Source organism: Aureobasidium melanogenum (assembly GCF_000721775.1).
Source record: "Aureobasidium melanogenum CBS 110374 unplaced genomic scaffold scaffold_4, whole genome shotgun sequence".
Taxonomy (NCBI): domain Eukaryota; kingdom Fungi; phylum Ascomycota; class Dothideomycetes; order Dothideales; family Saccotheciaceae; genus Aureobasidium; species Aureobasidium melanogenum.
The window spans coordinates 645,671-661,772 of NW_024470056.1; the positions used below are offsets into that span (position 1 = coordinate 645,671).

At 51.8% G+C, this 16,102-nt stretch overlaps 10 protein-coding genes across 10 annotated transcripts; 6 read left to right on the forward strand and 4 right to left on the reverse strand.

The window, feature by feature from the left end:
* Positions 1–525: 525 nt before the first annotated feature.
* M437DRAFT_41907 (uncharacterized protein) lies at positions 526–1,083 on the forward strand (the record flags this gene model as incomplete). The annotated part of the gene is made up of 1 exon (XM_041020468.1): positions 526–1,083. One exon carries the CDS (start codon positions 526–528, stop codon positions 1,081–1,083), a length of 558 nt encoding a protein of 185 aa, XP_040882291.1.
* A 749-nt stretch (positions 1,084–1,832) lies between these two features.
* On the forward strand, positions 1,833–2,184 carry M437DRAFT_42258 (histone H4; the record flags this gene model as incomplete). The annotated part of the gene is made up of 2 exons (XM_041020532.1): positions 1,833–1,965; positions 2,021–2,184. Coding segments are annotated over 2 exons (297 nt in total), but the record flags the coding sequence as incomplete, so codon positions are not given.
* A 520-nt stretch (positions 2,185–2,704) lies between these two features.
* Positions 2,705–3,311, reverse strand: M437DRAFT_42059 (ribosomal protein S16, mitochondrial; the record flags this gene model as incomplete). The annotated part of the gene is made up of 3 exons (XM_041020499.1): positions 2,705–2,770; positions 2,901–3,084; positions 3,235–3,311. The coding sequence occupies 3 exons, from the start codon at positions 3,309–3,311 to the stop codon at positions 2,705–2,707; spliced, it is 327 nt and encodes a 108-aa protein (XP_040882293.1).
* Positions 3,312–3,712: 401 nt separating this feature from the next.
* Positions 3,713–5,518, reverse strand: M437DRAFT_82244 (uncharacterized protein; the record flags this gene model as incomplete). The annotated part of the gene is made up of 2 exons (XM_041027713.1): positions 3,713–3,735; positions 3,787–5,518. 2 exons carry the CDS (start codon positions 5,516–5,518, stop codon positions 3,713–3,715), a joined length of 1,755 nt encoding a protein of 584 aa, XP_040882294.1.
* An 895-nt stretch (positions 5,519–6,413) lies between these two features.
* On the forward strand, positions 6,414–7,829 carry M437DRAFT_63896 (TIP49-domain-containing protein; the record flags this gene model as incomplete). Its single annotated transcript, XM_041024326.1, has 1 exon — positions 6,414–7,829. One exon carries the CDS (start codon positions 6,414–6,416, stop codon positions 7,827–7,829), a length of 1,416 nt encoding a protein of 471 aa, XP_040882295.1.
* Positions 7,830–8,295: 466 nt separating this feature from the next.
* Positions 8,296–8,907, reverse strand: M437DRAFT_42529 (uncharacterized protein; the record flags this gene model as incomplete). Its single annotated transcript, XM_041020596.1, has 2 exons — positions 8,296–8,484; positions 8,656–8,907. The coding sequence occupies 2 exons, from the start codon at positions 8,905–8,907 to the stop codon at positions 8,296–8,298; spliced, it is 441 nt and encodes a 146-aa protein (XP_040882296.1).
* Positions 8,908–10,047: 1,140 nt separating this feature from the next.
* M437DRAFT_14992 (uncharacterized protein) lies at positions 10,048–10,370 on the forward strand (the record flags this gene model as incomplete). The annotated part of the gene is made up of 2 exons (XM_041018788.1): positions 10,048–10,120; positions 10,177–10,370. Coding segments are annotated over 2 exons (267 nt in total), but the record flags the coding sequence as incomplete, so codon positions are not given.
* A 606-nt stretch (positions 10,371–10,976) lies between these two features.
* Positions 10,977–12,044, forward strand: M437DRAFT_41994 (WLM-domain-containing protein; the record flags this gene model as incomplete). The annotated part of the gene is made up of 1 exon (XM_041020486.1): positions 10,977–12,044. The coding sequence occupies one exon, from the start codon at positions 10,977–10,979 to the stop codon at positions 12,042–12,044; it is 1,068 nt and encodes a 355-aa protein (XP_040882298.1).
* Positions 12,045–13,522: 1,478 nt separating this feature from the next.
* M437DRAFT_43099 (putative transformer-SR ribonucleoprotein) lies at positions 13,523–13,840 on the reverse strand (the record flags this gene model as incomplete). Its single annotated transcript, XM_041020680.1, has 1 exon — positions 13,523–13,840. A coding segment is annotated over one exon (318 nt), but the record flags the coding sequence as incomplete, so codon positions are not given.
* Positions 13,841–14,639: 799 nt separating this feature from the next.
* M437DRAFT_42214 (uncharacterized protein) lies at positions 14,640–16,010 on the forward strand (the record flags this gene model as incomplete). The annotated part of the gene is made up of 1 exon (XM_041020525.1): positions 14,640–16,010. The coding sequence occupies one exon, from the start codon at positions 14,640–14,642 to the stop codon at positions 16,008–16,010; it is 1,371 nt and encodes a 456-aa protein (XP_040882300.1).
* Positions 16,011–16,102: the final 92 nt, after the last annotated feature.

Here is a 16,102-nt window from a genome sequence, read left to right on the forward strand (position 1 = left end):
GCCCTGCTCATCCACTCGTTCTTGAGAGCATCACGGCTCTGGCACTTTGGTGCGACTTGATTGTTGATAGGTCTTGATCATTCAGCAAGTTGGGCATCCATCGTTTCGGTTGAAGCTCCTATGGTTGAGTACACTGTTGAGTCTTTGTCGCTTGCCTGAGGACTACAGGTGTAACATATTCCTGACTTCACAGCCACTCGTCCTGTCCCGTATTTTGACAAAGGTACACTGTTGTCGCCAAGCGGCCCCAGTTGATGGCGAAGCGCCGTCCGCAGCTTGCAGAAAAGGATATGATTGTCATGTCATGTGGTTACTTGCTGATGCCCGGTGCTTGGCATACATACCTTCTACTTTGATATAAGAGATGCAATTTGACCGAACTTCGAGGGCCCGAAAAACTTCTCTTGCCTAATAAAGCCCTCCTAAGCATCTATCAGCGCCAGAATCATCATTGTGGCCTCATCAATATCTTCAAAGGACATCGAGATACAGCCGATCTCGACGACTTACACCTACACTTCTATCATGACTACTTTTGTCCAACATCCAAAAGATACAACGCCAAACGTGCCTCACTATGCCATGCAGGAGTCACGTACCCACCATGTCATGCCGGTAAACGGCAGCCAGCAGCAAATGCTTGGTCATCAACATCCAGCACCACTCGTACAAACATACCCAGACCAAGAACCACAGTATCACCAGTCAGGATATAACGAACGACTAGTTCAAGTGCCAACTCAAGACTCTCGACCCAGATATCCAGAAGCGATATCGTATGGACTATCAACGTCTGGATACGATCAGGGTCAACAGCTCCGACCTGCTCTGGACCAAAGGCACAGTGACTCAAGCTTTCGTTCTGCACGATCCCACAAGTCGACGCGCTCGACAAACTCACACCACTCATACCATTCGACTAAATCAGCCCATTCGTGCCGATCGCACCATTCTTATCATGGCGTGAATGATGAACTCAGGAAGTGCAAGAAGCGAGATATTGATGCCAGGCCGACCATGGGAGACAGTGTGATGCTTGTGGTTAACCACTTCCGGGATCTGCTGTCTGGCGATAGACGCTGATCACCTCAGTAGAAACGAGGGGATCAGAGGCACGAATTATGATACTAAGGCGTTCGGACAGTGTTAGATTGTTATCGTACTCTACTCACATTCTTTGTCTCCTGCTTCAACGCTTCAACACTCATAGTGACACTGAATTCTCTGTGCCAACTACGCGTGGTGTGGACACCATTACTGGTTGCTTTGAGTCCAATTTTCAGAGAAATAGTATATCAAGCATTTCTGCTGGGAGAGAAAAGACGAGCACGTTCTGCATTTCGTTGTTCGTGTTGTTGGAGTGTGTTGGGCTTGGCATTCCAGTTTCTCCTCCCTGCAAAAAGTGAACAGCCCAGGTCGTAAGATCTGACGTTTGTTTCCAAGCGTCGTTAAGCGGAACAAATCTGCCGTGCTTTCTGTGATCTAGGAAAGCGCAGCGCCTACTTCCGAGGTATTTAAGTAACTAGCCAGTCCCTCCATCTTTCCCCCCTCTACATCGCGACGCTTCCTCCTCCGTACAAGCACATCAACTTTGTCCATCAGACATCGTCTATTCTACCAGCAAATCTTCTTCTAACCAACCAACACCAATATGTCTGGACGTAAGTAAATCATATCCTCTGTTCATTTCCCATCACTGCTGCCGCCGCCGTCGCTGCCGTCCGTCTCTTCTGACTGCGTCAACGCGTCGTCGCGTCGACCTCCGTCCGCGCCACTCCACATCACCACCACAACATCACTTCAACCTTTACTAACATGCTATCGCAGGTGGAAAGGGTGGCAAGGGTCTTGGAAAGGGTGGTGCCAAGCGTCACCGCAAGATCTTGCGCGACAACATTCAGGGTATCACCAAGCCCGCTATCCGCCGTCTCGCTCGTCGTGGTGGTGTCAAGCGTATCTCTGCCAGTAAGCTCCACGCACTCTCATCGTCTTCGAAACAAGTTGCTTACTTTTCCTTCAGTGATCTACGAAGAGACCCGTGGTGTCCTCAAGACCTTCCTCGAGGGTGTTATCCGTGACGCTGTCACCTACACCGAGCACGCCAAGCGCAAGACCGTCACCTCTCTCGACGTTGTCTATGCCCTCAAGCGCCAGGGCAGAACCCTCTACGGTTTCGGTGGTTAAACGCTGCCTTGCAACCTGGACCTGGTCACGGCCTTTGGTTCTTTTCTCTTCACGAACTACTTTGATTGCTACTACTTTTGCTTTTTCACTCGATCGGCGCGGGGATATGTGAGCTTGCCTCTGATGCAGCCACTGGGATACGATTCAAGGAGTTATTATGGTTCATGGGTCACGAGCAAGAGAAAATGCTCTTCTTCAGATGAGGGAATGTCTATCAGAACACACGAATCAAGCATGAATGGCATCTGGCCTTCGTGAGTTATCAATTTCAAAGAACATCGTGCCAACTTGCGTGCCATCTCATACTGTTTTTAAATATGTTTTGAATGATGTTGTACAATTCGCCGACAGCCGTAGAGCAGTCTGGTCTGCTCGTTGAGCATTCGTGCTAAGTAGAAGCAATATCGCTCCATATCGATTCTCCAGCCAAAACCTGAACGCCTTTTGCCATGCAATCCCAATGGATATCCTTCTTTCTTCCCAATCGTACACGGTGGATGCAGAACACGAATCGCGATGTTCATGCAACAGTACCCTCCTTCTTGAGTTCTTGTCCTGGTCTGTACTTCGGTTCCATGAGACCAATCTGTGGTGCAACTCTTGTTAGTAGACACTCTTCCTGAACCCTGTCGTGCTTCCTCTGAATTCAATCTGAGCCTTCTTCATCCATCTCTTCCGTGTCCTCTATCTGTTTCTCTGCTGGCGAAAAGACTCACCATGCTAAGCAACCTCCAAGCAGGCTCGCTCGGTTGAGCACCGACACCCAACCAGTACTTTGCGCGGTGAATGTCGAGCTTGATGTCCTTGAACTTCTTCGCCGTCTCGTTGCCGTCGGTAGGCGTTTTCGGAATGGGGTCGTATGTGCCGAGAACTTCGAGAGGTTTGCTGCCGCGTGCGGTTCTGTGTGTCGAGTTTACTGTTAGAATTTGTGATCCCATTTATTTCCTTGTATCTCTTCTCAGAGCAGTGTGGTATGGCAAGTCAAGGCAGGTAGATGAAGCGACTCGAGAAAGTGGATATTGGGCTCGCGCATGGAGGGTATAGGCGTACCGGGCGTGGGCGACGACAATGTTGTAGAAGGGCGCATGGCGCTTGCCAAAGCGCGCGAGACGGATCTTGAGAACCATGGCGGATAGTCTTGAGTATCGTTCTGAGAGTATATGGTTGACAGTCTCTATCCTGCGGAGACTATGCGGTACCGCCGCTGCAAAAGACGACTTTCGCAACGAGTGAACAACGCCAAGAACAGCCACTCCCGATGGTTGCGGCCAAACCACGCTTTCATCAGCTTCACTCTTTCACATTCCTTTCATCATCACTTTGCAGAATACTCTCACATTTTCGATCACATGATTGGGTTTTGAGTCAGCTGATCCTTTAGCGGAGTCAAACCTATCTAGATTACATCACGTGAGCTTTGATATACAAGTACATCCCAAGCTGACTTGCTCCGTGTGGGTATATTGAATTGCCCAAACTCCGTGCTATGCACCCCAAACGCCTCTCTGTATGTCTTTTGCATCAAGACTCAGCCCACGGTCCTCTTGACTACTAAGCAGTGAGTGTTAATATCACATCGAATGCAAGCGAGATACAACTTACGATTTTTGAACTCCATCGCCATTCCTTCGTATTTCGTGTTCATCTCTGCAAACTTCTTGTTCAAATCGTCGCAGCTTCTCATAGTCAAAGACTCAAGATTTTGCTGCCGCTGTACCAGCCCTCTTAGCTCCGTAGGCACGCCATACATTGCGCGCCATTGAGATTCCATCATCTTGCAAACTTCATCTGTTGTGACGGAATTCAAGCGCGTTTCATGCCTCTGCAGAACGTCGATGTGATTTTCAACCTGTAGAGTTATTTGCCTGACCTCGTTTACCGCGAATTCTGACCTGCTCTTGGTGCTTAGAGTGAGCTCGTCGAGTCGTGTGGTGTTTGTACTTAGATCCTTCACGTTCGACGCAAGGCCCTCAACCTTTGAATTCAAGTCCTTCCATGCAGTGAAGTTCCTCAGCTCTTCTTCAGACAGGCCTTGTTGTGTAGGGACTTCTACTCCGGCGTTGTCTTGTATTTTGTTCAATTCGACTTGCAGATTGTCCAGCCTTGTTATTAGCTTGTCAATCTCATCGGCAAAGAGTGTATCCTTTGCATTAGCTCCTGCACTCGAGACTTGCACCTGTTGCTCAACTGCTTTGAGTCTAGATTCGACTACTACAGGGTCAATTGAAATTGATGTAGGAGCCAGTACCGACGGTTTGGATAGGGCTGGATGTTCTTTGAGCTCTTTCATATCTTTACGGGTCGCAGTCAATATCTCTGCGTTGTCTCTGAGTCTAGGTTCAATCCCGGCGTCGAGCTTCTGCTGCATTTTGTCGACTCTAGATCTGCAAAGATCGATATTCCGAGCTTGTTCCTGGTGCGTCATTTTGCTCCTGTCAATGTGGCTGTCAAGCAAAGATTGTACGCCACTAATGGTCTGGTCGATTTCCTTGTGCCTGGTCTTGTTCTTGTCCATCTCAACCTCCAACGTCGAGAGACGCTCCCTGTAACTTGATCTGTCTTTCGACGTTTGCTCAGAGAGTGACTTGTAGTTTTTGGTTGCCAATTCGACAGCGGTTGTCGTCGTGCGGCTAATGTCTTCAAGTTTGTAGATGCGGTCCTCGGAGTTTTTGGCAGAATTGACTTCGCGGCTGAAATAGTCCTCTAATCTGTCCAACCTTCTTCTCAACTCGCGGTTTTCTACGCGAAGTTGCTCTAGTTCATGCGATTCCGTACGAGATTGGTCTTTGATTGCATTGAGTTCCGAGCGAGACACGCAGTCTTGATGAGCGAGTGGATCTACCTGCCCAGGAAAATATCCCTTGAGTGCTTCCAGCAAGACACTTGTAGCCTCCATTGTGCTGGCTTGTGTTCTTTTGAAGTCACCTCGTGCCAGATTCAGTCGGTTGGTTTTTTGTGTTCCAATGCTTGGGAAGTCTTTGTATTTTGGAAGCATGTCCTCATAATCCGCTTGAACATTTTTGAGATGCTGGTCGGTCTGGTAGTGCTGAGAGATGGTCACTACAAAATTCTCAAGCGCCTTGGGAATTCCTTCAACATCATGACGGAAAGCAGTGTTTCCGTTCCTGACAGGTGACCGTTGTGGAGGAGTACCGTATCCCATCTGTGGTGAATTGGCTTTCGACATTGATGGGCGTCTAGAGGTTGGGTTAGATGCCTGGTTGGGACTGGTATTATACCCGGAGCCATGGTCGAAGCGACCAAGTTTCCTGGACAGAAAACTTGGGTCGGGAGAATGCCCAGGGTAGGGCCGCTTCAAGTTTTCTCCAACCATGCTGGGACTGTCGAGCTAGTTCGACCAGTAAGTCAGCTTGGGCTAGGGAGGGCTTTCGAGTATGTTGTGATGGCGAGTCATGCACTTGAGTGAATGTTTACCACAGCATGTGACTGGATTTGTTGGCGTCGGTGCAGAAGTGACCGAGGATGATGAAGAGATAGTCGAGCGCAAGAAGTGAGAAGGAGCTTACTCTGCGTTCAAGCCTTTGGCGATGTTAGAGCTCACTTCACACTGTTTGTCAAGTGACCAAGATAAAATATTGCAGCTTAAGCATTGAATGACAGGCGGGAGGCACCAAAGCGGAATTGTTCGTTCGACGCGGAGAATTTGTACGAGGCCGGCGTTGCACGACAGATGGTCGACGTTGAACGATACGGCGAAGAACTCGGGAAGAGCAATGTGTATGTGTGTGCAGTATAGTCATGAACAGTTGATGGTTTGGGATAAGGTAGGTAACCGTCTCGCAAAGATTGGGCTTGAGTGAAGCGGTAGGCGGTGGCTCAAGGACCAAGAAGTATTGCCCGTGGATTGGACTATGTGAGGTGGATAGTGAAATTTCACTTATTTACTTACCGTCTGCGCAGAGTGAAAGCGCAATCGCCGAAGTGCTGTTTCCTCGGACGCAACAGGCAGCAAAGTAGCAAGGTAGTGTGGCGCGTAAATAGACGCATGCATGGTACTGTAAACACGTCGGCTTGATCCGCAGTTCGAGATGCGAAAGTCGCGAAGCCGAGCGTTGCAGCAAGAGCTGTCGTCGCATCTCTTCTCACTCACGACCCATCATCAATCATCCACTCACTAGCAATCGCTTTGTCTCGTCTATATCTCCATCTCGTATCCCAATCGCCGCTCTCACTTCTTCTTGCGACACAAACCCACAGACACAGTTGCAATGGCGGCGCAAATCTCGACCATCGCCGAATCGAAAGAGGTGCGCGGCCTCAACCTCATCGCCGCCCATTCCCATGTTCGTGGCCTGGGTGTACAGCCAGACACTCTGGCACCAAAGCCCGCTGCTGAGGGCTTGGTCGGTCAACAGAAGGCTCGCAAGGCAGCTGCCGTCATTCTCCAAATGGCTCGTGAGGGCAAGATTGCAGGCAGAGCTGTCCTCATTGCTGGTCCGCCATCCACCGGCAAGACAGCCATCGCCATTGGTATGAGTAAGGGATTGGGCGAGGACGTGCCATTTACCATGCTGGCTAGTAGCGAGATCTTCTCGCTAGAGATGAGCAAGACCGAGGCCTTGGAGCAGGCTTTCCGCAAGAGCATAGGAGTTCGTATCAAAGAAGAGTCGGAAGTCATTGAGGGAGAGGTTGTCGAGATCCAAATCGATCGCAGTGTCACAGGCGGCAACAAGCAGGGAAAGCTCACCATCAAGACAACCGACATGGAGACTCTGTACGACATGGGCACCAAGATGATCGACAGCATGACCAAGGAAAAGGTCCAGGCTGGCGACATCATCTCTATCGACAAGGCTTCTGGTCGCATCACTAAGCTTGGACGCTCCTACACACGCTCGCGCGACTACGACGCCATGGGCCCCGATACCAAATTTGTGCAATGTCCTGACGGCGAGCTTCAGGTGCGTCGTGAAGTCGTTCACACCGTGTCCCTCCACGAGATTGATGTCATCAACTCGCGAACCCAGGGCTTCTTGGCTCTGTTCAGTGGTGATACTGGTGAGATCAGATCCGAGGTTCGTGAGCAAATCAACACAAAGGTTGCCGAGTGGAGAGAAGAGGGCAAGGCCGAGATTGTCCCTGGTGTCTTGTTCATCGACGAAGTACACATGCTCGATGCAGAGTGCTTCTCTTTCATAAACCGTGCTCTTGAGGATGAATTGGCACCCATCGTCATCATGGCCAGCAACCGTGGTCAAACACGCATCCGCGGTACCAGCCACGTAAGCCCTCATGGTCTGCCTTTGGACTTCCTGGACCGTCTTGTCATCATCAGCACCCAAGCATATTCACCCGACGAGATCAGAGAAATCCTGAGCATTCGCGCACAAGAAGAAGAGGTGGATGTGTCAGCCGATGCTCTTGCTCTTCTTACCAAGATCGGCCAAGAGACTGGTCTGAGATATGCCAGCAACCTCATCACTACTTCACATCTACTGGCACAAAAGCGCAAGGCAAGGGAGATCGAAGTCGCCGATGTCCAGAGGAGTTTCGAACTGTTCTACGACCCCAATCGCAGCATGAAGTTTGTTTCCGAATTCGAAAAGAGATTCATCGGTGACGAAGGTGGTGTTGAGTTGGGCGGCATGAACGGCAACCCCGACGCTATGGAGATCACTGCCTAGATTTGTGTGCAGGATACGGATCAGACGACTGCATGTAAAGGCGTTAAAGGAGTCACAAAAAGAATCGGAATACCAAGGCTAGCAAGGGGGTGTATCGAACATTTTCTATATAGATATTGTGAAGCATCGGCTTCGGCATATCTGACTTTAAATTTGAGCATGTAAATGTCATGAGGTCGTGTCTATTAAATGCTTTATGTGCTGGTGCAGAGTCTCGTCCACTCAGACACGAAGAAAAAGATCGAGATCATTCGTCATGTGTACATGCCTGGTATGCCCCTGGCAGCTCGAACGACAGTGATACTGTACAGGCTGGAAAAAGCAGAGCTGCACACCTGATCTGATTTGCCTGTGGTGAGAGGCCGTCCTTGAACGCCAAAATCCCATGCCAAAACTCCAAGGAACGAAAAACCAAGGCAAACGAACGCTGAATGTGAAGGAAATGGGTTTGGGTAAAAGGTATGCATCAGAGGCTCAGCCTGTCAGCGCTGAGGCGATCAGCACTCGTGTCACGGCGTACCATGCTGAGCTTGTAGAATCTCTCTTCGCCTGCAGCAGTCCTGCCGCCAATGTACCACTTCTCGGCTCCAAGAACATCTCTATACCCCATGCCACCTTCGGAGCTGCTGTCAGAGCCTCTGCGGTTTCGTCGAGCCTCTGAGGCTGTGGGATAGCTGGGTGGTGGACGGTTTGGAGGGCCATATACTGGCATGCCGGCCGAGTTCACGCCCAAGCCGGGCGAAGGAGGGGACCTCGGACCATGGGTGAGCGGCGAAACATTGTGCTGGAGAGGAGATAAAGCTGGATGCAGTGGTGTTGGCTGCACAGGAGTGGTGGTGGGTTGGTTGGAATTAGCCGACTTGGAATTGATAGCACGAGGCGCCGAAGCGGCATTAGAAGAAGATTGGGAAGGATTTGTCGTCGAAGTCGAAGACCAGACGGTTTGAGAGTGTGAAGTACCGACTGCTGCAGCGGCCGAGGAAGTCGTCGATATGGACGGATTTGACTTGGGCAGTGCGGCGGAGTGGGCACGGAAAGTGGCCCAGAAATTGGAGAAGAAGGGACGGTTACTGCTCATGGCTGGCATGTTCAGACCCTCAGGTCATGTCTGCTCTTTGGCTTGGTTTGCGCGAGGGCTAGTGGAGTTTTGCGAGGGTGTGATTGTTTCCCGACCTGCGGCTATGAAATCTGGGGTGTCGGCAAGGTAGATACTGTAGGCGATGTAGACAGGCACGACTGCGCGCCCGTTGTGTCCTGCGTCGACGACAACGTCTCTTGTGCAGCGAGACTTACAGTAGCAGGAAGTAAGTGTAGTGTTCTCCCGGGCGCAAGGTCAGTCATGTATGAGCGAAGGATTACCACCGAGTGCGGGCAGAAACGGATTATTGGCAACGCATCTGAGGGGCACCACCCCGGATTTTCTCGGGTTCCGTTTGCGTTGATATTATGACAGCTCCTCGCCCGCCATGAACAATATGGGCATAGGCAGAGACCTGAATAACAGACAGATGTCTTAGTGGGCAGTTCCTTGCGACCGGCTTGTCGTGAGGGGTGTGCTTGCTGGCAATACGAGGCGAATGCAGGTCGGCAGGCAGACAGTCAGGCAGGCAGAGGAGCCTTCCAAGGTTCATCTCTCCACACCAAGGTGTTTTTTCTTGTTCAAAGTCTCTTTTGCTCGCTTGACCGAGCCGACCCGCAAAAGTGTCAAGCGAACGACTCATCGTCCTTGTGAATCTTTATGCTCCTTGACATGTGCATCCCAGACATGGGATCTAGGCCAGCAACGGGGGAAGCAAAAGGAGAAGTGCCTCTCCTTATGAATTAAGCTTTCTTCGAGCCTGCTTTCACGTCTCGCGGATCGGCACGTCGATTGCTAATTGTGGTGCCTCTTCAACTGCTGTGCTGTTTCACGCGTCCTTTGCCAACCAATCCTTGAAACCATGTCATAAGACCATTTGTCTGGATAGGAGTCGCGCCGGTGAACTCCACAGTCATGCCCATCGTCACTGGGCGTCTCAAGCCTGTTTTGAAAGTTCTTGTCTCCTTGCACATTCCTTGGTGGCGTGGCGCGTAGTTCCTACCCTGACTATATAATTCTTCGAACAACCTCTTTGTCTCTTTCCCAGTTTCTCGCTTGCTGCGCAAACAAACATCTCACCTCATTCATTATATTCGTCCTCGATTGCGCCTCTAACATTTCCATCTACAACTCATCAACATGAACTTCGTTTTTCCAATTCGCATTGCGCAAGTCATCATCGCAATCATCGTCCTTGCAACAAGTGCCTATGGTGAGCGCGCTTCTTTCCCAAGCAGCTATTGTATCGTTCTGCTGACACTTGCGCAGTCACAAGCGCTTTCCACAATGGCTCACCATCTTCGATCAACTTCCTCGTGTTTAGTTCTGTCTGGACGCTCCTCGCCTTGATCTACCTCAGCCTCACATCATGGAAGCTCGAACGCTTCGCTCACCCATGGATCATCTGCGGTGTCGAGAGCTTGACAATGCTCTTCTGGTTCGCCGGATTCATCGCTGCTGCAGTCTACCTGAGCGACCTCATCACCTGTGCTGGAAAAGCTTGCAGTTCTGCTAAGGCCGCAACTGTCTTTGCTGCTTTTGAGTGTGAGTCTGACCCCTTTGCAAGTTTCAAAGGCGCTTTGTTGACAGTGTTATGCAGGGGTCTTGTTTGCCGTTACAACAGCCTTGGCCGTCATGGCCGTGCTCGGAAGAGGTCGTCCCACCAAGGCGGGACCCAACACGATGGGCGCCTGAAAAGCTTTTGCATCTGATGAAATGGTACGACGATGATGCGTGTCACGATTGATGGGAGGATTTGTTCAGGACGGCGGCGTTATTTCACGGCTGGGAAAAGATGAGATACCCTGGGAGCTCTGGTAACACTTCGGAAGTATAATATGGTCAGATCGGCAAGGGATGCTTTCTTTCACATGCAAGCGTTGCGACCCAGCCACACGCTTGTGGCGGTGCGTTCTCAGGGTCGCGCTCGATGACGCGATTAATCAGCATCGAAGCCGCGCGAAACACTCGAAGGCGACGACGTCTTTGTCACGAGCCAGTTGATATCAAACTACGAACCAACATTCCTCACGCAGTCTGGTCTTCGTCCCTTGTGTCCATCGTGAATCATGACAGAAGCAGTCGAGCGTATCCCCTCGCCTGAGCTGTCACCAGAACAAGAACAAGACAGCCTCACCCTAAGCGTGCAATATCACGGTCAACTTATAGCCCTCACCCTCTCCACAGACGCCACTATCAACGACCTCTCCGCTCTCGTTGCCGAAGACCTACAAATCCCTCCTTCGAATCAAAAGTTCCTGATCTCGCCGAAACCTGGTCTCCTTCGTCCGCCTTTCAAAGACCCGACTCTGCGCCTTGACTCCCTACCCCAGAAGGCAAAGATCACACTGCTGGGCAGCACTGCCCAAGAAGTCACCGATGTCGAGACTGCAATCGCATCCTTGAAGCAAAAGCAACAAGCCCGCCGAGCCGCCCTCAATGCCGGTCGCAAAGTCCAAGCAAACCGCTATCGCGACTGGAAGACTGTGACCGAAGAAGCAACATACACGTTCGCCACACTTCGACCGCTACCACACCTGCACCATCCAGAAAAGTCGTTGCGGTTCCTGGAGCGTTTGCGCGATGACCCTGGCATCAAAGCTGCAATGCGCAAACACAAGTTCAGTGTTGGTTTGCTGACCGAGATGGATCCTGCCGAGCACACAACGCATGAATCACGGACGCTGGGTCTGAACAGAAACCGAGGAGAAGTTATCGAGTTGCGTCTGAGGACGGATGCATACGACGGATACAGAGACTACAAGGTTATCAGAAAGACCTTGTGCCATGAGCTTGCACACAACGTGGTCGGCCCACACAATGCAGAGTTCCATGCTCTTTGGAACCAGATTGAGAAGGAAGTTGAGAAGAATGATTGGTCAAGAGGTGGTCATTCACTTGGGCAAGAGGAGTTCTACAACCCTGGCGATGACTACGTTGACGATGATGATCACTGTGACGCTGGCGGTTGGGAGGGAGGTTCATACATTCTTGGTGCAACAACTTCGACCAGTCAAAACTCCGCTGAGCCTCTTACTCGACGCGAAGCCATGGCTAGAGCTGCCGAAGAGAGGGCGAAAAAGCAGAAGAATGTGCAAAGGGCAGCCGAGCACGATTCCAATCCATCATCGAGCTGATTCAAGCAACATTTGACGACACTTTCTTTCGGTTCTGAACAACAGCGCAGCATAGCATAGCATGATAACGAACAAACACCACTAATGTCATTGAACGAAGAACTTTTGACTACTTGATTCTACTGCTTCTAAAGCTTACCGTAAAGCTTGCAGGTGTTCATGCCTGTCTTCGTCGTGTCTCATTGCCCACTCCGAAATTACAAGGAATGTTGCCTCCCACTCTAGTACAACAGACTTGTGCTTTGCATCGAGCATCATCATCTGTTGTCGAGCAGCTGAGATGACAAAGGCATGCAGAGCTCACCTGTGAGACTTCGACGTCGACTCGGCAATAGCAGCCAGCAGCGTCTCACGATGAAAAGAACCAAGACCTGTCAGCAGTCAGCTCTCACTTTAGCGTCAACCCACCTGATCCCGAGAGTCGTGGCAGCGATTCTGGCTGGTTGTCGTGCGTTCCTTGTTAAGAAGATCAGGCGAACAAGGAAGGCGCTCAGCATGGTGTTCACAGAAGAATCGATTTGGCGATTTTAAGACTCAAGAGCCAAGGTCGAGCGACGTGGCGATGGAAAACGCCGCGAGCTGACAGTAGTTATGAAGTGTCGCACGTTACAATGTTGAATTGCTCAATTAGTTGAAGCAATTTGATGGAACCGCACCACGGGATGTGTAACTGTATTGGAAAAAAAGGCGGACTGCGAACTAGGAAATCCACCGGAAAAGATGCTCGAGAATCGTAAAGCTGTATAACGCGCGAGTGTCTCTGGGTCGTGTCGCCAAAATAGTTGCAGAAGCACGTCTCAAGATTTCTGATTCTTTGTTTGACGCACGACGAGCTGATGCCGAAAAGACCCGTGAAATTAATCTGCTGATGCGCCCCGAACGAACCGTGAATAGCGTGGAAGAGCGGCAAAGATGACGAGAAAGGTGAAGAGTACATGATGATGGTTGGGCAAGATAAAACCGTTGGGCCGTCATGTCAAAGAGTGCTTTTTGAATTCCCCCTGGTCATTAGTAGCGCTTCAGCGACGGTCGTACCTGTCAGCACCGCGCTCCTCGCCATAAGCACGACGGCCACCAGAAGCAGCAGCGTCGGCAGCGGGAGCGGCAGGGTCAGCATAGCTAGAAGGAGCATCAGCGCGGGCACTGCCACGGTCGTAGCCATATCCGCCGCGTCTGTCATCGTCACCTCCAGAAGCACCACCGCGTCCAGCGTAGCGGTCTTCACGTCCGCCGTATCCACGAGAGCCACCGCCGTAGTCATCACGGTCGCGACGGCTGTAGCCGCGGTCCTCGTAGCGATCGTAGTCACGGCCACCACCATAGCGGTCATCGCCGTAGCGATCGCCACCGCCGTAGCGTCCACCAGATCTGCCACCGTAGTCATCACGTCTGCCGAAGCCGCGGCGGTCGTTGTAGCGGTCACCACCAAAGCGACCAGGGGGACGGCGATCGTCAGCTAAAGGCAAGTCAGTTGGAAATCATGTGTGGTCGAGGGTCATTTGCGTACTTCTCTTGGGAGGGCCAAAGTACTTGCCGGGGGTAGGGGTTCTGGGTCTGGAGCGACGGGCCTTCTCAATGCTCAGAGTACGGCCCTCGTAGACCTCGCCCTGGAGACCAGACTTGGCAGCATCGGCCTGCTCGCCAGTGGCCATGTTGACGAAACCAAATCCACGCGACTCACGGGTGTGAGGGTCGCGCATGATGCTGCAAGTGTCGACATCACCGTACTTCTCGAAGAGACGGCGAACCTCCTCCTCGGTCAGACGAGGGTGGATACCGGTAACGAAAAGGTTGGAGCCAGGGTTGGCAGCCTCTTCCTCATCTTCACGGACTGGGGCGGAGCTGGGTTGGTTGTCAATGACATGTATGGATGGCTGGTTGGAGTGTTTGGTGACGTACCGGTCATCACGGGCAGCGGCGGGGGAAGCGCTACGGAGTCTGCTGTCGCCATCACGGTCGGGACGAGGGGAGCGCGAGCGCTCACGAGGGTATTGAGGCTCGTCTAGAGCGAGTTAGTCGAGTGATGCAATGGGATGGAGCGAGTCAGAAGTAGATACCGTCGTAGTCGCGGTTCTCGTATTCCATTTTTGCGATTAGTGGAGTCAAGTTGCAGAAGGAGAAGTGGAATGGATAAGGTCAATGGAAGAAAACAAGGAAGGGATGATGCGATGGAAGTCGCAAAGCGTGTGAGGAAAGGGATGGAGTGGTCGCGCCTGCCTGCGTCTAGCTCACTCTGCTGTTTGCGCCTTCCTCGTCTGGGCGCGTAACTTGACTGTGCCAAGACTTTTGCTCAGACACGTGATCGTCGAGCTCTGGAGGGCAGCAGATGGAGCCTGAGGTCGTTCAGTGGCTGTTTGACGTGTTTGCGCAGAAGACAAACTTGACTGGTCGCCGACCAAACTACGAAGTACAGTGAGTCCACCCCTCGGCCGCGAGTCTCATCTTCACTTCCTGCACCGCTTCACTGTTCTGTAACGCCAACATGATGACGACGCTCGCCACGAATCTCGACATAGCCAAGGTGACGCTGACCTTCACTAGGAGTCTTCAAAATCTGCCTCATCTCTGAGACGGTCATTCTCGAGACGAATCAACATGCCCTCGAACGGCCCATACTATCAACCTGTCCAGGCGCATGATCAACCAGTCTCGGACGAGATGCGCCTTGCCCAAGGCATACTGGACTACACGGCCTCAGTCCCTCAGCCATCTATGTACCCGGAACCCAACTCGGAATATCATCATGCTCAGCAGCTAGCCGCGGACCAGGATGTCGAAGATCACGCCCAGCTTCAAGGTCTCGTTGAGGCTGCTACCAGTGCTGCCGCCCAAGAACAGATCCGCCAGCGCAATCAACAACTTCAATTTGCACAGTCAGACCAAGATCTAGCTTCTCTGCTGCGCGACCCCTCTGCCAGACTGTCAACTTCAAAGCGCAAGCGCTCTAGCTCTCTCGACAACGACGATCCCGCTTCTGCAACTGAATCCTCCAAGCGCCAAAGACATTCCGAAGACAACCGCCACCACTCTCCACACCTCGATGCTCGAGCTGCTGGCGTCCACTCTGCGGCCGCTCTGTTTCGACCCGCCTCAGATTCTTCCAAGAAGTACACTCGTCCTCCCATGTCCAAACTCTTCACATCACTCGAACTTTCTCCGGAGAACTTTCTGTACCTGCAGGCCGCTGCGAAACAGTACATGCTCAACTCGGACTATCCTGATCGACAGGCCTGTGTAGGCAATAGAGGAAGAGGTGACAACGAAATGGTCAAGGCTAGGATGTATCAGTGTGTGCGCGAGTTTCTCGAGGCTGAGGGTTGGGGAGAGAAGTACTTTGGAGAGAACGCACCTCCACCGAACGATGGAGAAGCCAATGCTCCACCTCAGCCACGACGCTACGTCTGGCCGCGCGACAGGGATCGTATTATTGCTCTTTGCACTCCGCTCCTGCGTCGCATGGTTACCAACGAGCGCCAGAGACAGTACGCTATTGAGACACGCAAAGGCGGCAAGCAGGACAAGAACTCGCAAGACCCCACTGATCCTCAGATCCATCAGTCGGCTCAGGATCAGGACGGTGTCTCCAACCCTGCTCACGATGGCCACGCAGAACCATACGACTCGCGTCTGGATTCTACCCCGGCTTACCACATCTACCTCCTCGCCCCTGAGTCCGGCCAACTTGTGCGAGACCGCATATCCTTCGTCATGGAAGAGGAGTTCAGTTGGCAGTGGCTACTTGACACACTGTTGAGCAACTGGTGTAGCGCCCTGCAGATCGTCCACCCTCCGCCAGATATTGCAGCCAGCATCCTCGAGCACTTCACCATCAAAGTCCTCACTTCGTCTGGTCTGACCATTGTATCCAGCGAGGGCGAATGGCAGTTGGCTGTTCAAGACATCCATCAGACCATCTGGCTGGACAATGTCATCAAGGTTGTGGCCGAGGGTCCAGCCACACCATAGAACCGGAGACTGAGTAGGAGAGCTGTTTTTTTTTTTTTTTGCTAGAAGAAAAGACGGAGAGTAGCTACCTTGCTAGAAGACAAGAGAAAGAG